General features: G+C 37.6%; 1 protein-coding gene across 5 annotated transcripts in view; it reads left to right on the forward strand.

Annotated features, from left to right (window-relative positions):
- SLC24A2 (solute carrier family 24 member 2) overlaps nucleotides 1-25,576 on the forward strand; it is a 107,600-nt gene that overhangs the window by 33,121 nt on the left and 48,903 nt on the right. For all 5 annotated transcript variants that reach the window (XM_088156797.1, XM_088156798.1, XM_088156799.1 and 2 more), the window contains exons 3-4: nucleotides 21,605-21,643; nucleotides 22,711-22,819. In XM_088156797.1, the coding sequence (XP_088012923.1) occupies nucleotides 21,605-21,643; nucleotides 22,711-22,819 (148 nt within the window). The remainder of the gene's footprint in view (nucleotides 1-21,604; nucleotides 21,644-22,710; nucleotides 22,820-25,576) is intronic.

The following is a 25,576-nucleotide window of genomic DNA, read 5'->3' on the forward strand; positions in this document are numbered from 1 at the left end:
CACTGACCAAAAAGCATTGCCCAAGACACATAGGATTTAACCAGAAGCAGATGGAATTAGAAATCTAAATTAACAAGGGACTAGTGAGGATGCTGGATGATTAAACTAAATATTTAGCTCATTCTTTGAATTTTTTGTGTGTGATTGCCAAAACTCTTCTCAAAAAGTCTATATCAGTATATTAAATTTGCAGATGGGGAAACAAACAGCAATATAGTGCATCAAATGGACTAGCCCTTTGGTGTCAGTAAGTAGTGCTGGTTTGTAAAAATTTAAAACTGTAGTTTTTCTAAATGTGCAGTAATTGTGCTACCCTCTCTAGAAGCAAAATCATCACAGAGAAGACAATTTTAGCTCTCGGCAGGTTGCTCTTGTACTTGCAGTATTTTCTATGGCTAATAAAAAAGCTGCATTCACTGAGGACCTGCTTCACAACGGTTCTTAAGCACACATTTTAGTGGGATCAAAGATACACTTAATAAGATTTTCAAAGTAGGCCCCTCGGTTTCCAGCATTTGGAACAAGTATTCTGTGAGGCTGCAGAGAATTTGCCAGTTATAGGGAAAAGGCAGATTTGATTTTAGGACTCAACTAACATTGTATGACCTCAATGTTTTATTGTATTCTGTTAGATATATCACAAGAAGCACTTCTGAATTTCTCTGTTCTCTTCTCCACCTCTGCTAGGACTGCCCAGGTCATCCAAGTCTTAGCTGTCTTAATAAACAATAAAGCTTCCATTAAAGCTAGGATTCTCCTTTAGGTCACCATTGTCCTTGCAAGACTAGAAAAAGTGGCTAGAGAATATTTTTAAACCTTTCATTTATTGGCAGATGAAGAGCTTAGATCAGCGCCTGCCTTAAAGGAATATATCCATATTGCCTTATTTAGTAACAGTCATCATTGAATCAGTACTGTTTTTCATTTTGTATTTTAATTAATTAAATAAATATATATACAAATTCTACAAAGGTACCTGCTTGGATACTTTCAAACCGTAAAATGAAAGCTTTCAGTAGCTTGTATGACCATTTTCTGCCCTCAGAACTGTAGAAATTCTATCCCTGCTTTTGTTTATAAAGGTTCAGAAGTGATAGGACATACAAGATTCAGCAGCACTAACTGGTGCTCTGTGGGTCTGTTCCAGCATTTAAACCAAGAATTTGAACACAGTGTAAAGAATATAATTCCATTTTCTGTTTAGAAACAAGGAAAACAAGATCTAAATCTAGGTCAAGAGCTGACACCTTCTTTGCTAGGTTTCACGTTTCTTTCTAGCTCTTCCTTATTGTGCATAATTGAGACATTTACCTGCCCAAAATGAAGGAAATGCTGAAATGCAAACCTACACATCACTGGTATGAAGTGCTGCTGCTGCACTGCTTGCAGCTGCTTTAGGGCTTTGTCTGACCACTCCCCCAGCTGACAAAGCTGTGATTCTGTCTTTACCTGTAAACAGCTCTGACCAAAATATACTGACTGGCAGGAGAGTACCTTTTTAAAGGAAGTGTTAGTAATATACGGTGTGCTGAGCTGAGTTCTGCAACTATTGTGGGCAATCTGAGGCTGCTTTACTGAGGTGAATTGAGTTCCTTTGGTGCACAGTTGTCTGGCATCTAAATAAACCCGTGAATTAACAGTGTTTAAATAAAAATGTGGGTATATTGAGGGGAATAGACCTTTCTTGTCATGGAACTAGCATTAGGCTCCCTTATCTCCCAGCAGACCAAAAATGTAGATACATAAGGCTATAAGAAATGGATATTCTCACACAGTGTGGGAGTAATGAGTAATTTTTGTCTTTAAAAAGTATGTGAATGAATTTTGAGGCTTTTACAAGAAAAGTACTGTAGTACCCACTGACCTGTGCTAGTACACTCAGGAGATATCCAGGAATAAATACATTCTTGTTCTAATAGAAGAAATTATATCAAGGTCTTGCTCTGTCCCAGCAAATCTCAGGGAGGAAAGAGATGTCACAAATTTGTCTGGGTAAATGCCAGATCCTGATTATCCTTTCCATTTGCATAAGGGACAGCACAGCTGATCTAAGCTGACTGTAAAGCACCTCTGGTAAGAGTGATTTGGGTAGCCTAAGTATCTTATATTTAAATGCGACTTAAGTCCACTACTAATTTTATTTCATTTGAAGGAGAGATATTTGTGCAAAATTACTTAATATTTATCTAACTTATTAACTTGTCCAGAACAGCAAAATCCACATACAAATGCAAGTGAGATTTCATCATTGTTTCTGTGGTTCCTTCAAAGGACTGTAGAAACAGTTTGCAGTTTTCTTCGCCTGCCCTGCTATTCCTCTGCAGTGCTCATCATCTGTGTGGGAGAAGCAGCAGATCAGTGTTTGCCCCAAATCCACAGAGGACTACTCTTGTTCTTACTTCAGTGGTTTATATTCAACTGCAGTAAAAGAGCCTTAGCAAAATTTCTGGTATGTCGGTCTATTCTGGTGATCTGCACAGGCATTCATTCTATTTAGATGTAGGAGGGGACACAACAAAGGGAATTATGTGACTCCTGCCTTTGGTTGTATGTAGCTGTACCAGGGATGCTGTGAGAATCACTCCAGAACAAGGAAAGAGGCCTCATTAATCGCTGAGATTTGTCTTAGCCTTCCTGGGATTTGCATAAAAGTCTATTAATAATAAAATATCGGAAGGAGCAATTCATGCTATCCAGAAGAGGAATCAGTATGAGGAACGCTGTAACGTGGATGCAAGGTACCTCACAAGCCATTTGACAGATGGGTAAAATTCAGGTGAACACAGCAGCCATGTGGCAGCACACTACAACAGTCGGTGACAATGCAAGTAAAAATAAAGAAAACTGTCACACTTGTCAAAAGATATTTAATATAGACCAAATACCCCAGGTTTTTTCCAGAGGTTTCTTATCCTCTGTCTCAAATTATTGCGTTGTTTTACAATGAACTCTAGCTGTCTTTCAGAGAGAAATAAAGGGATTTTATTTGATAGCCAGAGAGAACAAAAGGCGTTAAAGTCAGTAGAAGTTTAACTTCAGGAGCAGGCTGAGTGGTTTTCGGTCCACTTTTTCAAAATGCTTTGTAAAATAAGCACAATCATTACATTACTTACATAAGGCTTAAAATAAATGAAACTACTGAAATTTCCGTGTTGCAGTCTCTTTGCCTGCAAGCTCTCTGACAAAACAAATCAAAGGCTTGGTGTTCGGATATGGGTACTTTATTTTACCTTGTGCTGTAAAAGTATTTTTTATTAATTTTGTGTCGTTGAGACCAAACCTGGAGTATCTATATCTGAAAGATATGAAAACTTTCTAACAGTACACTTAACAAGTGCTTATAATATATTCTCTAGAAATCCAAACTCACCATACTCACTTTTACTGAATACTGCTCAAAAGTGCAGATGGTGAGCACTATTTAGTGACAATAAAAATTATAAATATGGTGAAGGGATTATTTTTGTGTCTGCTCAGTTCATCCTCCAAGCAAACTGTCTGAAACACCCGTCTTTGTCATCTAAGACTTTCTGACACATGCTGTCATTTGACATGGTGTGTTGTTACAATATCAGCAGGCATGAAAAAAGTAAAGAGGAAAAAATAATAAAATCAGCATTACTTGAGAATATCAAGCCTGGCCTGTTGTTGGAGTCAGGCAAAAGATGACTGAAGTGCAGGTTCTGTTTATTGCTGCAGTACCCATGTCTAATATAGTAGTTACATTTTACCATGGAAACCGACTCATCTTTTTATTTCCAGTCATAATCAGTATAGTATTGTTTGGTTGGCTTATCTGTAAAGCTTTCTAATTGTTATTTTTGGATTATAATTGCACATTATAATTAAACGGTCTTGGAAGTTAAGCTTTCCCAGAGCTGGGAAAGGAAAGGCAGTTAAAGAAAATATAAATAAATAGTTTGCCAAAATGGGCACTTCACAATTAAGTGAGAAAAAGTACATAATTTTACTGAATGTCTTTATTTTAACCACATTTACTAAAAGGACAAAAGAATGGCATTTCTGTGACTCTGAAATTGTAAAATTTTGGAGATGAAAAATACCAAACGTATTTCTGCCATAAATGTTGCAGAAATGAATGAGTGGCATTGTCATTATGATTACATTACCATTTTTCCTGTCATTTGATTATAATTATTTTGAGATATGTGTATGAAATCCCATGTCTAGAAAGGCTAGGATTATTGCTTATGATATTAGTGCATGACACTCAATAAAATATTCTAAGAAATGTTTTCTAAGTTAGCTATACCTTTGTGATTGGCCTTACTTATGTACCAAAAGAAGACAAAGGCTGAGGACATTGACTTTTCACTGAGGTAAAACAAAATAGCTAGGATGCACAATGGCAACCTCCAAAGAGCATTAGCTAAAAAGTTCCTTTTAATTTAGTTTTGTTGAACTTGCCTGTTATAGTATGATGAGCAGAGAAATTTATCTTTAAGCAGACTCTGAATGAAAGTGAGAAGAATTAAAAGGAAACAAACGCATGTGGAGAACATCCAGAAAAGAGTCTGGAGCAGTAGTCACAAGTAGTAAGTGTAGCAGAGATGGCCATCAGAGTAGTGTGTCTAATGCCTCTTGCAGCAGGTGAAATAGTGTAAACAAGTAAAAATATAAATAGGCTAAAGGAAGCAGTGTATTTTATCCTTTGTCTTAATGAATGAAAAATCATTTTAACAGAGAAGGCATTTTCAAACATTTAAAGCATGATGCTGATATAACATTGTAAGAATGGAAGAAACTTCTGGGATTTATAGTCTTTTCTAACAGAAGCTGGAACACAGAAAATTGTCATATAGTGAATGATTTCTTCAGCCTTCTTTATATCACTAAGGAGGCTTCGTGCTGAGCATTTAGATTGGAGACAGATCAAAATGCAGATGCTTTATTTGGTTACCTAAATAGGTTAATAGGCTTTATGGCTTATTAGTCTCACAAGCCTTTTTGAGCTTATAAAATCCTAATGTATTTGCTATTAGAAATTATGAGCTCAGTCCCAAAAACTCTTACTTGTATGAGCCCCTTGGTGCATTGCCTGAGCTTTAAGGGTCTGCAAGATGGCCATTCTGTGGTTCCAAAAATATTGCAGAAGACAGGAAGCACAAGAAATTTCCAAGGGGAGCCAGCCAGCCTACAAACTACCTTAATCCACTCCACTCCTTGCTAAGGATTTTTGCCCCATTTGCATTCATGCTAACCAAAAAAAAAAAAGGATTTGTGTGGTAGATGTTAATCAAAACTGTATTTGTTTAAAAACTGTGAATTTTGGTGACACTGATGAAGAAGCACCTAGAGCAGGAATATCAGGCTACAGAATCTGTTCAACTGCATTTGAATTCTGAAATCCAGCTCTTCACATGCAGACATAAATCTACTTTACAATACATCTCCCCTAGTGTGCCGTGGTTTTCCCAGGGATAAAGTTAACAACTGCTGTTTTCCCGTTATCACCTGCTAGATGATCTTCCATTTGTGTATTCTAACCTTGATTTCGTTCTGCCTTATGATGTTGATTTCTTTATACTAGACCAAGTCTCTTTGACCTTGAAGTTGATATTAAATCCCTTTGTATTGTCATCCTTGGTTCAAAACTGATGCTCATGAGAGTTTTGTCATATGACTACACTTCTGGCTGGAGCTATTAGAGCAATAGCCTTAAAACATCTTGGAGTGGAGTTACTTAAAAAGGTGTAATGAAGAATTAGTTATGAAAACGAGTTATGAAACTTGATGATTCTTTAGTGTTCAGGGCTCTCTAGTTGACAAGCTGCTTTTTCTTATTTAACACTGACAGTTGTTTGTTCCTTGGAGATTTTTATAGGCTTTTTTTTCCATGTATTTCTTTCATTCAGCGGTGTAGTTCAGGGAGGAGAGAATGACCAACCATTGCTGCAGTATATTCTGGCTCAATTAGCATAAATGTGTACATTTTAGGGTGAACCAACAGGGGTCATAATTGCATCTCTCCATGACACTTTAAATAAACAACTCAGCAGACAAATTCACTGCCAGCAGAGTAATTCTGTTGATCTCTTGTGCAGAAGTGAGATTTGCACTGCATGGCACTATTTAAAGTTCTGTCATATCTTTCTGACCACAGCAAAGGTCATGTAACTTTTAGTCCTAAGATCAGTGACAGACCTTGCAGAAAATCTGATAATTTTACAGAAAAATGCAAGACAAAACAGTGAATATGTTAGTGCTATAAAACTTACAAATGAAAAAGAAAAAGTAAGAAGGATGTAAGATTTATTCAGAAACTGTTGAGGGGAAAAAAACCCTGCCCAATTAATTGGTCTTTTCTGAGAGTATCAGACTGAAGACCAAAACAGAACCAGACTAAGAATCTTGAATCATGCCTTTTCTGCAGGATATTCTGAAACCTTTTTCATTAAGCATGTGGAATGTGGGTTTGCTTCTGTTTAAGACCCTAAAATTGTAATTCTCTTCAAAGAGCTTTAAAAAGGCATAGGAAAAGTTAATTTTTTTTGTTCGTGTGCAAGAGTGAATCATGTACCACTGAAAGCTGGTTTCCCTTAGAAGGAACCTAAGAAACGAAGGAAAAGCAGCTATGAAGAAGTCAATGCCTTTTACCTATAAACTTTTAAGGAACCTTTGGTCTTGGTATAGTCATTGCTGAAAAGTTTTGCTGATATCTTGGGGGAGATAAATGCAAAAATATGGGATATAATATGTAAGAAGAAGGTTTGCTTCCCAGTGTGTAATAGACTAGCTCTTGCATATTGCCACAGCGCCGTGCTCAGCCCTTTAATGCAGAAATGAGACTTTCCTGCTTTAACTTATTTAGTCCTAATAAGTGGTTTATGCCTATCTACGTTTATGAGGTTGTCCTCACAAGGATAAAGCAGCAAAAACAACATTTTATAACTGAAACTGAGATTCACCTTCATAGTTTCTGAAATCAGAAGAATTTGTAGGTATTTATACACTAGGCATGACTTTGAGTAAGCGATAAGTAAGGCAAATTTAGAGGAGATAAATTAGCTAGAAGATGAAATACCTTTTTTTTCACCAGAAGAAAGTTGATCATAAAATTTAGATCACAGAGCAAGACTCAGCTTCAGCTATTGAAAGAAGGGAACAAATGAATTAAGAAAATCGAATGTATTTTTTTCTACAAAAGTTAGGCATGCAGACACCACAAAAAACTGTGAGTCCTAGATGACAAAAACAAAGTGCAGAAATTATTCTAATTCTCTTCTCTGTAGAGGGATACACATTCTGAGAGACAAAATGCCTGAAGTAATTAAATAAATTAGTGCTCCAATTATCTGTTGGAAGACTTGCATGAAAATTGATAATAAAAGACTTGCTGCAAAGGCTTTAAATCACTCTATTTCAATTAAATAGCAAGCAGGGTATGATTATAGGAAATTCATAGTGTGGTGATGCCAATGAAAAAACTTCTCTTTCTAAATACGTTTTATGTGAGTATAATTCACACTGCCACATCAGATTTTTACTACTCTGTGTGTAACATGACTTCTTTTTTGCAGAAGTGATTAGGTTTTGTTTGTTTGGAGCATTTCTATTTCTGGTTCTGTTGATGTTCTGATATACTTGTGCCACAAATGTTTCATGATCACTATGGTTTTTGTAGAAAAAGATGCAATCATACATCTCAGGATTAGTCTTCCTTGGGAAATCGTGGTTGGAAAGATTTAGCCAACAGGTCTACATTTCTCTGTAAGATTCCTGTCCTGTCTTTCTGAGAGATAAAAGTGCCTGCCCCCCAAAAATCAGTGGTTAGATTTCAGCCTGTCCCGGGTCTATGATTGCTTCTCAGGCAGAAAAAAACACTTTAAAACTGTAGGCAGTCATTTGATCTTTTATTTAACAAGAAGACAGGTAAGAGGAAAGCACCACTGATTCTGTGGGTAGCACATTTACTTCAGGCACACAAAATTTGTACTTTCTGTGTGTTGGCAGCATTTTGTCTGGTTTAGTTTTCCATCTCTTGCCTTGTTTTCATCCAGGATACCATGTCATTTTATGCAGCCTAAACCAAAGAATGAGTTCTTCTGTATTATATACAATTGCAAATTAAGCAAATAGTTTTGTTAGACTGTTTATTGCCATCAGTGGAGTTAATATATATAGCTTCTCCACAGAACTATAAGTATCTGGAGAGTAGTTTTTCCAAATGGGGTACCAAAATGTCGATTCTATGTTAGCCTTTAGGTCCCAAGTCTTTGGTGAAATGACCAGTCCATTCCCATGCAAATCTGTGTTTTGCTCATCTCTGGCTGTGCCCAAAATATTGCTAGGGGTTGGAAATGCTGTGATAGATTCTGTTAGTATGACAAAATCTGCAGTCACCCAGGTCGATTCTCCCATCCTTTTTTTCACAGACGGTGTTAGTAATCCAGCAGACAGGAGCAGCTCTTGTTTATACCCAAGCAGAATGAGCCTTCAGCTAGAAATGAGACACGAAAGGGCTGGAATCCTGTTACTGTTCCTGCTTTGCCATCCTTTAATGAGCTCAGAGAGTAGTTTATAACGTTGTCCTTACTTGCCTGTGACTCTGCCTGCAGTGGAGGCCAGGAGTGAAAGCAGTGCGTGGTGTGGCACATGGCTGAGCCACCGCGTGACTGCTGGGTGGCGTGTGGAGCCGCTCTGGATGCTGTGGTTGGGAATGGCCAGGCATTCCTTTAGCTGGGAGAAACACTGGCACAACTCACCATAAATTGCTACAGCCTTAGGAAAGCAATTTTAATCGTGTATATTTTTTTTAAACAGCCATTACTGTGAGAACTGACTAGCATAGGTAGGATATGAAGTGGCTTAAATGCTTTTTGCAGAAATATTCGGGCAGTTGGTTGGTTGGAGCAGTTGAAGTCTCCAGATCATCAATGCAGTTTGATCTGGCTTGTCAGGGCGAGTAACTCGATCCTGAGCCCTCAGTTTTCCCAGCTCTCAGTGTCGTGTGTTTGACACTCGTGACTTTAAACTACACCAAAGTCTTCAAATTTTTGGATTTGGCTTTTTGCTGGGAGAGGTTCCAGGCTGAGCTGACAAAATCCCAACAATCTGCAGGGTGAAAGTCGAGCCTGACTGTATGACTTCAAAAGCCTTTGTCAGGAGAGGTCTGGAAAAAGGTGTGAAATAGGAGCGCATCCTACAGATAAACTTTATTATAAACATAATAAAACCATAATTTGCGTTGCAAAATGTGTCTTTTATTTTCACTGTATTTTTGCTTTATATCTAACAAACTTTGAGATGGACACCTTCTTTCAGCATGCTGTGGAATAAGTATCACCTCTTTTCCTGCATGCACAATCAGATCATGCTCTCAATTAATTTAGTTTATGCTAATGCCATGAAATTAATTCCAAGTGGTGTGAAATCAGACTTTGAGCCAGGATTTTTTTGCTGTTTTGATCTGTTGGGCATATGCCAGTGTCCCCTGTACTTGTTATTTTTTTATTAAGATTATGATTTTACTTGATCTTCTTAATTTTTGTCATGTAGTTGCTAAATCTCTGTGAACCAGAATGCAGACATTTTGATAATTCAGATTTAACTAGAATATTGAAAAACATGATTGGTTTGAGAGGATATTTTTGTGATTGTAAATAGGAGAGTTCCATTTGCAAATAAAACCCTGTTAGCAGGAATTGAGCAGTGATAGATACGATGATTCTGTCTCTTTCAAGAAGCATAGTTTTTAATGAAAACAAAACAAAACAAAAAAACCCCCAAAAAACAAAAACAAAAGAAAAAAAAATTTAATAAAGCAAGCACGCTTCAGGTATCACCATTGACATCCACAGCGCAACTGCAGGAACACTATTCATGGAACATATTAAAAATGTACATACACAGAGATGTCTACTGTAAAACTGCCAGTAAAGCAAACAGAAGGCAGACAGACTTTGGGAGTTCTAATTTGTGTTTCTCTTCATTCTGTCCACACACTGTTTTACAAATGAAAAGATGACTCTACAAGATTCAAATACATTTATTCCTTTGACTCTCTTGGTCAGCATTACAAGCACAAAAGGTTAATGTAATAGACCATGTATGAAACCCCATATAATAAAAAGTAACTCAAATTCATAAAATCCTGAGTGGATACTCACAAACTCCCACATGAAGGAACCATGTTGAATGACAATTTAGCTTGAAACAGATGGCAATTATCTAAACCTCAGGTGAATATTGTGAAAACAATCATGTGTGCATTGTTCACTGAAGTTTTTACATGCTTGAGGAATAATTGCAAAATCATGTTGAACTAGAAACATGTAGATTCATAGCAATGGGAGTTTTCCAGTTTATGGATTACTTGCAGATGGATAACACTGCACAGAATATAGTGATTTCTGTTTTACGATAACTACAAGATTTCTTTTCAATTTAATTTTATTAAAATTGTATCCTAGGGAGCTAGTTTGTTCCCTCCTGGAGCAACCAGACTTTTGTAGGTCCAGCAGTTTGTGCACTACCTGGAAAGAGATTTGTTTGGGGATGTTGAAGCCAAAAACATGCTAACCTAGAATGTAGCCACAGGAACTGGAGTTTGGCTATTAAATAATCCACAAATGCATATGCTAAGGGTCAGAAAGTATTTTTATTTGTCTTACTAGAATTCATACCCCGTGTGTTTAATTATGAGGGCCCACCTTCACTGTGCAAGTTCAGCTCTTAGTTTCAAATCCCCTCCGTCTTGGGTGACCGCTCAGTGCGAGGGTGTAGTTTTTGTTAAAAACTCTCCCTGGTCCTGCCACTTGTACCTTTTACACTGAAGAAGGACTGTTTGGGCTGGTCACTATTGGAAGCAGTGGGATGTAAAGGCCCTCTTGTTGCTAAGTGCAGATAGTTATGACCACAGTTCTTATTGAAAGCAAATAGCTGAAACAGTGGGAACATCCCTCTCAGATACAGAGTGTCAGTCCCTGAAACAGAAGTGTTCCTGATGGGATGGGTTTCCATGGGCATTGTATGATGTGCCTGCCAATGAGATAGGAGGGAAAAAAAAGGCAGCAGGGAAGTCTAAGATACAATGAAAGAAGCACAGGTTCTGGGGGAAAAATCATGAGAGGGAAAGACCTAATCACTGTGTACAACTTCCTCTCAAGAGAAAGCAGAGCCGGGCACTGATCTCTTCTCTGTGGTGACCAGTGACAAGACCTGAGGGAATGGCCTGAAGCTGTGTCAGGGAAGCTTTAGGTGGGATATCAGGAAAAGGCATCCCAAGGGTGGTTTGGCACCAGGGCAGCCTCCTGGGGGCTGGTCTCAGCATCAACCTGACAGAGCTCAAGAAGCATTTGGACAGTGCTCTCAGGGACATGGGGTGATTCTTGGGGATGGTGCTGTGCAGAGCCAGGAGCTGGACTTGATGATCCTTGTGGGTGCCTTCCAGCTCAGCGTAGTCTGTGATTCTGTGATTTGTGACAGAGGCAGACTGCATTTGAGCAGTAACTGATGGCTAAAAGGCTGCTTACAGCTGGGGGTAATGGCATGGCCTTGTGCATGTGACTTCCGCAGTTAGAGACTGCAGACTTCGAGATACCAGACTTTAATTTGTATTGTAGTGGAATGGAATTACATAAAAGATGGATGGAGTTACTGTGAGTTTCTCTTCTCTTGCAAATTGAAAGACCTTGCAGACTGTGATTTTGGCTGGTGTCCAAAATAACATTTCTCAGCAAATGTCTCAGAGAAATTTCATGTTTTGCAGTGAAGCTTATCTGGCAGCTTACAGGTGAAGAAATGCTTTTGCCATAGGCTGTAAATGAGATAAACTCAGCTAAAAGCTGTACCTCAGTGGTACCTGTAGCTGCTTAGGCTGCCTCCCTCACTATTTCACCATGCTTTCCTGTAGCTATGGTCTCCTATTACATCCCTGTAAATCCTTCCTAACTCCAGCACATCTGCTTTCCCCCATGCCTTATTCTCTCTGATCACAAGGGGAATTATCCTTGGAGCTGCATGTTTAGCTTAAATATTAATTAGGAAGCTGTTTTGGGAGGACCAGACTTCCCGAGAAGAGCAACAGAGCCACTGCTTCTGCACTGGCCATTGTTTCCCTGCAGGCATCTGAGTCATAGTTGTAGGGACAAATCAGTAGTGTGAAACACAGTGTGAAATAGCAGACTGATGAAGGAAGATGAGGACAAAGATTTTCTGTCTATCCACAGTTATGCCATGAAGGACACAATTTCTCTGATGATCCAGACACTGAGAGCTAAAATAGGGAAGGTCTGAATATTGTAACCCTTCATTTAGGAAGAACAGTGTCTTTTAGGTCTTTCTGCCTCAGTTTCATCTGTTAGCTCTAAAGGAGTTAAAAGTAACCTGGTGTCTTAGGTTAATTTTGACTTTCCCGGCCAATGCACCAAATTAATGTCTTGAGTTTGAGTTGCCAATTTGAATAAACTTATTTTTCTTGTTGTGAGACAGAACCAGGAGCAAAAGAGCAAGGCAGGCCTAAAACTTGAGAGAGTATAAAAGAAAATTTATTAACTACACAAACAAAAAGGAGAAGAAAAAAAAAATTCAGAATAAGATTTCTTTAGATCACTCCTTCCCTCCCTCTCCCAATCTTCATAACAACAAAACAAACATATAACAAATACTTCGGTCAGTGCCCAATTTAGTCTTTCTCAGTTCACTCCTGGAGAGAGAAGCTTCTTCTTGCTGAAGTTGTAGGGATTTTTCCCACAAGAAGGAAAAAAACAGTTCTCTTGTGGTTTTATCTTTCACGATTTGTATTCACCCGGGAACCTGCAACCGTGATGCTCCTCCCAACTCTACAGCCTTCCCAAAGTTGTAGATGTGGGCCATGTCTGCTCCATGGGGTATTACTTTTAAGAATGAAATGTTCAACCGCAAAGATTCTCTCTGTCTCCTTTTTCTCTGCTCAGGCTTTATCTTCAGAAAACCAGAATCCCCTTCTTTTCTCAGGACAGAAATTCTCAACACAGGTGCTCTTTTGTCAAATCATCTATTAAATGGAACATTTCCATCCCCCCATGTCTCTTTCCATGGTTTATAGGAATATTCAGTACATCAGTTCATTCCTACAATTTCACAAAAAGATTTTCAGCCATTTCAGCATCTTCTCATTCTCTTTCCATCTTAAAAACTTAGCTCTTACATCACTGACTTCAGAAATCTTCTTATTCCCTTTCATATTCAAAGGAAAGGCTGGAGGCTTTGCAAATCTTATCTGAGCACTAAAGAGTTAAAGTTTAACACAACTACAAGAGTTGGGCCAGGCTCAGGCCGTGCTGGGGATGTAGCTGAGGTGTCACTCAGCCTTTCTGGAGCTGGGCTGCAGCCCCACACTGCTCATGGCCACCCGGGCAGGCCCGGCCCGCCCGGCAGCAGCAAGAGTCGGCCTCCCCCCACGCCAGAGCCGCAGGCCCGTGGAGGAGGAAGCCGTGAAGGTCTTAGCACACAACTTTTTCTGCCCCCGGCCATCGGGACACCCTCGTTGGCAAACGGGGCCCAAGCGGCCTCCCGAGCCTCCCCCCCCCAACATGAGGGAGGGGGAAGCTCGGGTTGATGTTCCCTGCTCAGCCGCCCGAAAGACCAAGAGCCTCAGTTCCGGATTACCTTCCTCAAAATGTGTGTTCACGGAACGAACTGACTTTCTCTAATTAGCTGTTGCAGGTATCCCAACCCCCACAGAGGAAATTCCCTTAGGAAGAATCTCTTCTGAGTTTCTTCTTCCTAAGTCAACCTATCACACCTGGCCCAGGCATACTGCAGATTGTCCAGAACACGTCTGGTGGTCTCTAGAATCCCAGCATGCAGGAATGCTCTTGATTTCAGAGCCACAAATCTTTGATCTCTTTCATCTAAATGCCAAGCAGAACATTGTAGAAAAATAGTTAAAAACAGGTGTAATCAGAGTAAGACAGAAGCTAATTTAGTTCTCTTTTTTCTTCTCCTAATTTGAAGAAAACTTTTGTTTTAAGTTACAGTTGTAGATTAAATCTGACTTGATTTTCTGTCCATAGCTCCATCAGGCACATTTGCAGTACAGTGCTGGTTTCTTATCTGCAGGTTCTTCTGTAAAATTTCTTCTTTTTAAGATTTTTCTCCCTACCATTTCTTACCCCTGCACCAGGTATAACACAAGCCCTTAGATGGCATTTCCATGTTTCGTTTGATAAGAAGGACCTAAGAGACAGTGATGGAAAAGCTGAAAATGGTTATCTGAAGTATTAATATGGAGGCAGATGGTATTCAGTGTCAGTTAGGAGGACAGTGAGCCTGAAATACTGTTGAGTCAAACAGGTAAAATTAAGATACTTTCTTTTACTTATACTTTGTCTTGGACTTGATGTCTAGTTTCACATTGTAAAATTAAGGACGTGTAACATAATCCAGTTAATGGGTGAATGAAAATAATTAAACCATCATATTTTCGTTTGTTTCCCTCTTAAAATGTTAAGTAATTGGTCTAACATCCTATAGGATGTAAAAAGCTCAAGCGTTCTGTGTGCTTTGATTATATGAATTCTCGTATAATCTTGTAAACCCATAGGTTCAGACTTGTTAGAGACATAAATAGTGCCAAAAATTTAAAAACCTTAGATGCTTGTTAGCTAACAAAGCATTGTAGGATTTTGTAAATTTTGATCCTTTGATGTACATTTTGATCCTTTACCTATAACTATTGGAGATGCTTCTCTCAAAGATTTGCTTTGCAGCTTACTGAAATAAGCTCTATGTTGTGCTCAGCAGGAGATGCAAAACCCAAAAGAGCACAGTTAATTGCTATAGAGAGGGCAGTCATATCCAGGTAACCTGCTCCTGGAGCAATCAACCCTTTCCATAAGAACAAAGTTCTTTACAAACAGTGTCCCTATTCCTAGTTAACAAATGGGGAAATGGAGGAACAGAAGCTAACTGCTAGATTTTGCCTATTAGACTGATGTAAAACTGATACCCATGTTATTGCAGCCCATAGCTGCCAACGTGCTCCCAGGGATGATGATTTTATGTTTTGAAACACAGTTGTTTGAAATGTTTGTACCTCGATTCAGCTGTATTGGTGATGCTTTCCTTTAGACCGACTCTCTCTCTCTTTTTATTTTTTAATGTGAGTTAGACCACTTTAAATGTTATTACTGTTTGACAGAAAAGATAGTCTCACAGGATAGCCAAGGCTTTCCCTTTGGCCAGTGTTCTGCCTTCCATTCTCTGTGCCTTTCTAACATTGTGGGAAGCATCTACTGTTGGCAATACTCAGCTGACTATCCCAACATCTTTCATTATTGAATATGCCCCTCACCCATTTGCTTGCATTCTTCGGCCCCTATCCAGAGAGCTCAATCAGGCATTTCTGCCAGCTGACAGTAAAGTCAGCAGAGATCCTGGTAACAAATATGTCACCTGGAGGGGAAAGGCAGCCATGAGATAAGATGAGAGACGTGAGCAGATGTTGGTGGAACAGGGACGTGACTGAGAGGGCAGCTGAGGATGTACAGATTCAGCATTTCCTCCCTATGGGCTGTGCAGGCTGCTTTCTTCTCTGCAGCTGGAGCTGTCCTTCAGGATCTCCAGGGTGCTGGAGGTGGACAGGCAATGAAACTGCAGCCTTTTTTCCCATGTGATGAATCCTCTGCAGCATACAGCCGACTGACTGCAGTGAAATTTATTCAGGAGCTGCAAATGAGCATAGCAACAGCCACAGTTGAGGTTTGTCAAACATTTTCCCCTCTGGGAATTACTGTGACCACTTCTAAGGCAAACTCTGAAACCTCCATTATCTGTAGCAGATCCTTTGTGTATTTAGGCAAGGAGAAGTACCCAGAAATGCTTGTTTTGATGGCTTCTTACTAAGCCACTCATGTTTGATTGAGTTGTAAGAAGTGTTTCCTTCAGCAGTTGCAGTTCCTATGGTGTAGTTGCTCTTCAGATTAAAACCTCTCCAGTCCCATCCTTAAAGTTTGCTTCTTGTTTCATAGGTGATTTTACTTCCAAAATTTTTTACATTCCGAGAACTTTTACTTGGAGCATTCACTAGTGCTTTGTCACGTAATGTTGATATTAACAGCATATTAAGGACTTTAAACCCACGTATTTTAAAGTTAGCCACATAAATCCATACTGAAGTACTTATACTGTCACTTGTGAACACGTTTTGTACATGTGTATCAAATGCTATGTACCTAGATTTATAGATTGATTGATTGATTTATTCATTTATTTAAGGATTCTTTTGCCCTCCTGAAAGTTACATAGCTATACAGAGCTGCGGTGCTAAATTATTTGACTCAAAAAATAGCAAAAGGTGACTTCATTAGTAAGTCTCAAAATGAAAATAAGAGGGACAGCTTTAAAGTGCCTAATCACTTCTGACACTAAGGTGATTAAAAACTCATGAGGTCTTTAAGCTTGAGCTATTACATTGCCACCCTAAGCCAAAGATACCTGACTTTAGGCAAGTTCAGAGAAGGTAAGAGACATGGGGCAGACTCTTACTTACACATGATGAATAACTAAATACCATATAATTGGTTATACAGTCTGACTAGAAGAGCCTTATTTCACACAGTGGGATGCACAGATATCTGGAATTAAATCAGTTGACCTGACTTCAGCACGTGATTTAGCAACCGATGGCTTACACTATCTGTTTGTCACTGCTCAAATCAACTAGGATGCATCTCTTCTGAACATTTATGAGGATTCACTATGTGTATGCACATTGGGTAATTGCATGAACAGACTGGCATAAAAGAGACAACTGATCTGAATTAACAAAGCCATTTTGCTTTTCCCAGAGCTACAATTTTCAAACTTGCTGCCTCTAAATGAGCAGTTGTAAATGGAGCCAGATTATTTTGGTCCAGGTTAATGTCTTTGGAAGTTCAACCTCTAATTTATTAAATTCTTCATTTTGATAAGAAAAACAACTTTACAATCTCAGTTTAATTTTGGATGTGGTTTTGTGAATCATATTTGCTTTGTTCAACAATACAGAAATCTGCTTCTTTAGGTAAAACTCCCTGTTTTATTTTACTTTTAGAAGGGGAAAGGTGAAAAGAAGAAAGAAGGCAAAGTCAAAGAGAACTTTAGCATGTTTTTCTACAGTGTGGTTACTAAAGCTTTTTCCTCCTCTTTTAAATTAGATCCAAGGTCCTATATGCAGTGTTAATTCACAATCTGGATTCAGACACTGATGTCTAAGCAGTAATATGTAATTTAAAATCCTTACTATAATTTAAAATATGTTTACTGTAGCTTAAATACAGAGGTTTTTCCTTACAGCTACTTACAGCCTTTCTACAAAAAATTATCTATAGAGAGTAGGGTAATGAGGTGTATCACCTTCAGGTACGAAGTTGTACTGGCCTCACTGCAGCACCTGACAGATGTTCTGCACGTGGTGATGGTCAACTTTTATTTCCATGGATACCAAGAATTTTAATTTAATTGGGACCACTAGGATTTGATCTTTCCAGCCAACCATCAAGAAGGCAAAGGTTATAAATTCGGATTGTTTTGGAGTATTCACAGAAAGGAGCTCTAAGGGATTCTAATTCGGTAAAATTCAAAGATGTATGTATTAAAAGAACTAGATAAAATATTACCTTCACTTTTTTGTTCCCTCACTAAGCTTATTAGGGTTATTTCTGAAATCTGCCTAGCTTAATTTGTTGCTAGGATTTTAGTTATGTCTTAACCTGTCTTAGCATATAATTACGAAGAAATGCAGAACAATTCTATTCCAAGTACATTACTAGTACTCCTTAGGATACTGAATTTTAGAAATTAATTAAAATGTCATGGGTTAACTAGATTGACTTCAGTGTCTGCCTTTGAAATCTATCTCTTTTTTCTCCAGTTCAATCTAACAGAAAGTGTTACAGACCTTAGGTGTAATATTAGAGAATCCTGGAAAAGTGCTCCAAGAAAACTTATCTTCTGCAATTTACTTGAGGACTGACAAGTGGTGACTCACTGCCAGCTGCAAAGTTGCTGCGTCCAGATGCCACTTTTTAAAGCAGGCATAAGAGACAGCAGAAGTCCTGTGCTAGAAAGCATCTTGACACAATTTTACAAATTCCTGTCTGGGCTCATATAATACGGTGACTGGAGACACCATATTGCATTCAGAACCACACTGTGAAACAACAAATGTCACTAAATGTCATTATTCCTAGAAAAGCTGATTGATTGATTGATTGATTGATTGAGTGACTGATTTTTTTTTAACAGTTTTTCATTATTATATTTGGAAAATATTTATCAAGCAGAAAAGAGATGTGACCCCACACTGCAGAAAGGGTGTTGAAACCCTACTTGCTTTTGTTTGACGACTTGCTTTTCTCACATAAGGAGAAGAGAATGGGCAGTCCAGTCCACTGATTGTTTCTGGCTACTGTAAGATTTAATCAGAGCAACAACTGCTCAAGCTGCAGAGTCAGCTCTCTGATTCTGGTTGTGGACTACACACTTGAACGGGTGATTCAAGTTACTAGCCATCTCTTGTTAACAGGGATGCTCAGTGTCGAATACCTAGAGCTTTTAATAGATTCTGCTCCTGGCTGTCATGATGCCCTTTATGTCAAAGGAAAGCACCAGGAGACTCACCAGGCACTTAGTGAGCCATCACCTCTTGCATGAGTTACTCAGAAGCCTGGTTTTCAACAACATATGTTCTCAAACAAGGCAAGGAAGTTGTCAGGTTCAATCACTGATGGACTTAGGTCACTCAGGAAGAGATATGTGTGAAAAGAATACCAGAAACCATTTCTCAATAGCAAGTAGGAATTTTAATGTATTCTTCCAGAAACAAAATGTTTTAAGACTTTCAGCTCATCTGAAGCAAGCTTGAATAAATGATCGTTGATGGCAGCAGGAGGATGGACAAATTCCTATGTCCTGCCGAGGGGTATGGGAGAACTAACAAACACTCCATTGAATTCTCTAAAAAAATTAGTGATCTGTCTAATGATTAATAATTTTATAATTTGATAAAAACACAATAGTAGATTGTGCCCCAAATACTTTTGAATAAGAAGGTATGCTAGAATGCATTTTTTTTACTTTGCAGAGTCATAATAAATTCATGGTTTTAAAGAAATTAAAGCATGTAATTGCAAAAGATAATTTTTTGCTAGTAAAACCTTCGGAAATGTTTGTACTGTATAAGACATGGAACTTTCATCTCTTTCTGATCCTGTGGGAACTAACATACAATAGTTGCCATGATTTAAGAACAAACCTGTCTTTACAGAAAACATGTGTTTTCTTTTAAATATCATTGTTGAACATGTCCACAAATGAAGTATTTGCTCCCAGTGCAAATAAACCCTGCCAACTGGACCACTTTTTAAGTGTTGTCTCTTATTAAGACAGCATAAAATGCCTGAATACTCAATGTTTCCTCAGGGGAAAAATGATACTTTAAGATACGTTCTCATGCAGTGTATGATACCAAAACTAACTAGCAAAGACCATGCTCAAAACTTGCTGTGAACAGTAGTAAAATAGTTTAATTTTCCATCCTGGTGTGGACACAGTGCCATCCAATACTGTAAACAGTGACACAACTAAATTTTTCACTGTCATAGTTAAGATACTATTTAAAAGTGGGATTTTTTATTGTTACTCCAGAATATAATCCAGGAAATATAAGTATTTAGTATCACCAGAATGTCAAAGAACTGTTAACATTCCTGTTTTTGAAATTTTTCTGAATATTTTTGCTAGAATATAACTTGACTGGCAAGTTAAACTCAGAAACAATTGCATGACTAATGTGGAAAAAATAATTTTAAAAATCCATTTCATGGTGTATGCCCAATTTGTATTGGCAAATAATTAAATTATCTCACACTTCTGTTTCCTTAATGCATATGGAAAATGTGTTTCATTATTCTTTCTTTTTTATATCATTATCTTTTACTAATTAAATTATATGGTGCAAATGATCAACTAGCTGTTTTTATGCATTCATTTAGCTTCATCCCATTCTTTTTCAAATAAATGAGAAGTGTTTCCTTCAACATGAAATTTTGAAAAGTGATAGTCTTCAGACCTTTGTGAGGTAGAAAGTATAATTTACTCAGTTTCATCAATTATGCATTCTCATATCTTTCAATATTTAAAATAAAAAATAGATTTTTTTTATCTTCAGAAAATCAATGTTCCAAATTATGTATTTCTTTTTTTAACTTCTAATCAAGTTCCACTTTTGTGCATTCATCTATCTATCACAGACTTTATTTCTATAACTATAGCCACTGATCCTTAGGACTCAATTACCCTAAACTGCTTTTTTTTGGAGACAATAAAAGCTTTTCCCTGCTTGTCCTTTTTTGCTTTCTTGCAAGTTTTGCTGTGAGATGGATTTTTTTCTGTGAGGGCCCCTCAAAATATTCACATATGAATTGTGGATTTGCTCATTTGTATGGGTTTGTATCTGAAAGACACATGAATATGTATAATATATAACCATATATATGTATACATTAGGCCAACATTTTCTAAGATGCATTTACTTTTTAAATTATATTGTAGAACACAGATTTTGTATTTTCTTTCTGTTTCCTTTTATTTTTATTCCTTTCAAAGTTATTTTTGTGATAGCTTTCTTTGATAGAGCATAAACCTTTTTTCCTATTGTTTTCTCACACAAGGATAGATTTTTTTAGAGGTAACAGGTAGTTCCTTTATTAGAACAAAGATGTTTCTGTTGTCTGATTATCTTTTCTTTGAGTTAATAGTTAGAGCTCTAGCAGTACATTTTTGACAAAGAGTTTGGTTCTCATTATTCTTGTATTTATTATGGAACATAAAGGATTTGCTCTGTCATCAGTGTTTGTTCATAGCTGCTTGCCTTGCACTTAATCTTCAAGGTTAATTAACCCAAAAGGCATGTCCGAAAAATTACTGTTGATGGGTGTCTGAAAACTGGGTTTCATTGAATGGGAGAGAGCTTGTTTCATGGAACAGTTGTGATGTAATTTGTTTTCTGTGTATTACATAGCACTAAAGAAGAGTCCTTGAGATGGAGAAAAAATTTAACTCCCATTCAGAGTCCCATTTTCCCTCCTGGCAGGGCAGTGTGCCATGTTGCTTGCCCTTAATCAGAGCTGCCAGTTTGAGCTAAGTGGTAATTTGTAGGGAGTGGTTAAACTGAAATTTTTTCATTTCCTTGCCTAGTCTCTTCCTGCAAAATACCAAGGTTACTCCTTTTTAGGCTTCTTGTGGAACAGTAGTGCGACCCTGAGTTTCTTGTTGCCCTTAGTCTTCTGTCTTCACTCTCTCAAACTGGTTGCTGTGCAGGGAGTTCGGCTCCCTGGGTGATTTGTATGAAGTGAGCATTGTGATCTGCAGCCCAGCTGCTGTGCCAGGCCCTGAAATGACAATCGTTCCTGTCCAAGAAATGAGAAGAGTTAAAGACGCACAATTCACACTGCAGTGTCAATTTACTCTGATTTACTTGATCAGTAGGATGCCTTGAGTGGTTCAAAAATCTATCACAACAGAATTCATAGGAACAGACGTGTGATGTTCTGATGCCTTTCCATTCCCTGTGTGCTCCATCTGACACTTCTTTTTGTTCTTTGTCCCATTCATGCAGTCACCTAATGCTGGAGACAAGGATGACCAAACACTGACGGTAGGCAGCAATTTTGCATCTGAGCATTTGTTTCTCAGGAGGGTGGTGAGGCAAGCCTTACATTGTTTGGCATGCATCAACTTCTTTCTAAATTAATGGGGTTTCTTTCTCCTTCTATTACTGGGGTTTATTTCTTCTTCTATACTGCTATTGAGTTTAAATAATTTATATCCAAACATAAAGCAGTGAATTAATCTTCTTTATTGGTTTCTGTAATTTATCATTTTTTATATGTATGACACCAAAGATTAATCCACGTATTATTGCCAAATATTATTTTTTTCAGTGTTTGTTTTTTCCCCTCTAATTGGATTTCAGGGTCTTTCTACTCAGTAGCCTGTTGGGTCTCACTATCCTTTTTATTGAAACAAACAAACAGCCACAAAGCAGTCTTACTCTATGAGATATATACAGTGCATTGATTATTGTATTAGACAATTGCACGGGGAACAGAATCTCAGAGTATGTTTAATATTTCATTACAAGCATGCAAAAGATACTTGTACATTAGATTCATGGCTGTAGATGTCTGTACTGCCTTACCACAATCTCAGTCACTTTTTGCCATGAGAATCCAGTGGATTGAGCCAAAGTGAGGAGCATGTTTCTGACTGAGTGCCATTAAAAAAAAGCAATCTGCCCTTTTTCTCCGTAGTTTTGATCATATGCATACTTTCAATGTACTCAGGTAATAAAAATTGTAACTTACTTCAGGGATTCAGACAGAAGGTTCTAAAAGAAACAAATTATTAGTTCTTCCTGATTGAAGTGTGAGGTTTTAATTTTCTTAACACTTTATGAGTTTTCACAACGAAGGATTCTTTTGCCATGTTTTTTTTCCTGAGTCCTGGGAGACTAATGGCTTTTCTGACAATCCATGCCCTCCTGAGACATTGTATTTATGGCAATGAGTGATAAAGTCTGTCGCTTAACATAATCTGCTATAGGCGATACTTCAAAATGTTTCATTGTGCAGTCAGGTGTGAGATTAATTCATACTGTTTCAGACATCTTTCCACAGAAACAATAAAAAGACCCTAAATTCTTCCCCGTATTTTTTACTCTAGACCAAGCCACGTCTCCAGCGGGGAGGAAGCTCCGCATCTCTCCACAACAGTCTAATGAGGAACAGCATCTTCCAGCTCATGATTCACACACTTGACCCACTTGCTGAAGGTATGCCTAATAAGTTGGTTCTTTTTCTTTTTTGCTTTCCTGATGCAAAAGCAAACAAATGCTTTATTTTTCCTTTCTCTCCACAGAACTATTTTTTGTATTTCTCATGCTTTCATCGGTCTTTTTTGAGTGTGTCTGGATTTTCTGAGAGAGTAATGCACTTTTATGGTGTGATATATGTGCTCTCACCAAGACTTTCAACTTAGGAAATGTGTTTATTGCAGTGAAACTAAAACTGGTCACTTGGTCAGTGCATAACTACTGATTCTCTTCTCTTCTGGTTTCAGCAGCAATGTAAAAGTTACACAAGCTGTATCGTCCTGTACTTACATAAAGATTTTTGTTTGTTTTCCTCTCTGGTTTTGATTTTATTTTAAAACAGTGTCAAAATGGCAGGTAATTTGTCATGTGCACTGTAGAAAATAATGAAATTCTGTTGATTTGACTTCAGGTTGTTTAAGGCTGACATTAATAAAAATGCAGCCAACATACCTCTGTATTACATGTATGTAAAGGGTTTACTTGCTTTATCCAAGTGTGGTGTGATTTATTTTTTCTTTGACAAACTAGCAAGAAGACCATTGCTTTGATCTGAGAAGCTGGCAGGAAAACCATACTGGCTTTGTAATTGTGGGGTGATCTGACTCTCAGATTCTAGTAGAACTAAAAAAATTCAAGGCCTTGTGTTATTCGATGTCTGTGTGTCTGTAGGACTTCTCTTGCTGCAGTAATAGATGTCTCGAGAAATAGCAGTTGTGAAGGAATAGGGAAGTACTACAGAGACCTACAATATTACTGACAGACCTTTTAAACTTCAGTGACCAAAAACTATATATAGCACTTCACATGAGCATACATGACTTAAGACCATAAGAAAGCTAGAATTGTTGACTGAAGCACAATTTGAACCTAATGTAAATTGAGAATAAGATAATCTCTCAGATATTTTTCCATTGCTCAAGCTTATTTCATTTATTTCCCATACTTCCCAGCTTGTTCAGTGTTCAGACTGTCTACTTTCTGCTGTAGTAAGCTTGCACTATGTAGTGTGATCCAGAGGCTTTCCCCTTCACCACAATGAAGGACAAAAGGGGTTTGAAATCTGAAATTCATCTTGGTAGAGGCAAAAGCCCTGCACTTCTGAAAATTAGGTTTTACTTATAATTAAGTTTGTCAGGTAACTCAGTTTACCTGAACTCCTGGTTTTCATTATGTCAGTAAAACTATTGACATCAATGTGGATTGATAGAGATGTTTGCAATGCATAAATCTTACTTAAATTAATCCAGTAACATTTTCTTTGGGGTTTCTTTCACATAATACTTCACTATTCACAGATTTCTTCCTTTCCAAAGTCTTACATTTTTCCTAGAAGTAATATTCTTTAAAAAAAATGGGAATAGAAATATATTGTGGCCTTCAAGTAAGTTCAAGGCAGTAGCAATTTCATTATCTGGACATTTCATTCAAACTAACACACTGAGTTAAATTTTCGAAGGGGAAAAAGAATCTACCTGCATTTACAGTAAACACTGCATTTTAATGCAAAACTTCCATGAAGAAATGGCCAAAAAACTGCTGGAAAATAACCTATGTATGTGCAGATATTAAAGTTGGTATATACCAAGAAGCCAGTATTTCAAGCTTTTGCTAACTTTACAGAATTCAAATTTTTGTTCCTGAGAGCATGAAAGTGCAATTCATTCAATAATTTGTTTTTGCACATGGAACTCTGCTTTTAGCTTTTTATAAACAGACTTATGACTGTAGAAAAAAATTGATAAAAATACATCCATGTCTCTGTCACACATTATTGACCTTTTCTGAGGCACCACCTCATTTGTGCACACTCAGCTTTCAAGATCTTTTGCCCTGCAGGCAGTTTGGAGGGCAAACATGAAGAGTATTGAATGTCTCCACTGAACACACTCATTTTGTTTTCTGAGATTTTAAGCTTTGAAGTGTCCGCATTAATTATTCTATATCCAGTTTATTCTGCAAACTTCTGTGAAAGAAAAGCCGTTTTCATTTGATGTAAATCCTGTGTCTGGTCAAGGCAGGTAATATTAGTTAATAAATTTGGATGTCATTGTATTTTAATCTTACATTCACTTAAAAAGCATGTGTGAAAATGGATGTGGGTACCTACTGTATACAATATTAATTATCTACTTGGATCTGTATGAATTTTACCTACCAAATTCTCCCCATGTTTTTGTGTTTTAATCTGTGTATAATGACATTGAAGAAGCAAACTGGTGCATCATCTTTATTTAAGTCTTTATTCAGCCAAGTAATTTTTTAAGCTGATAGTATTTGATTACTAAAAATTGAAAAAAATAGTATTTATTAAAAGTGTCTGAGAAATGCAGTCCTTTGCTCTGTAAACCCATTATCTGGGGAGCTTTAGAAATGTAAAGGATTATCTGGTGCCTTCTCTGGCCCATGTGGCTCTCTCCAATTTACATGTCCTTTCCTCTACTGAAAAAACTCAACAGTTTTGAGTTTTGTGTAAGCAAAGAAAATTAGCTCTGCTGCACTCATGTAATGAATGATGATGGACCTGCATCATGACCTGTGAGGCTAAATGTTTTTTTCCAAATCATTTGATGCAAGTATGGATCAGACTCAAAGGAATAGCAGAAAGACGTTATAAAAATTTTCAGTCTTACTTTAGTCAGCTTAAATTTCCTCAGTATTTCTGCCAAATGATGACTTAGATCAATAGGTCAAAAACATTGCATAATTTCCTGAATT

The sequence above is a fragment of the Sturnus vulgaris genome, chromosome Z (genome assembly GCF_052056855.1).
Source record: "Sturnus vulgaris isolate bStuVul1 chromosome Z, bStuVul1.hap1, whole genome shotgun sequence".
Classification (NCBI taxonomy): domain Eukaryota; kingdom Metazoa; phylum Chordata; class Aves; order Passeriformes; family Sturnidae; genus Sturnus; species Sturnus vulgaris.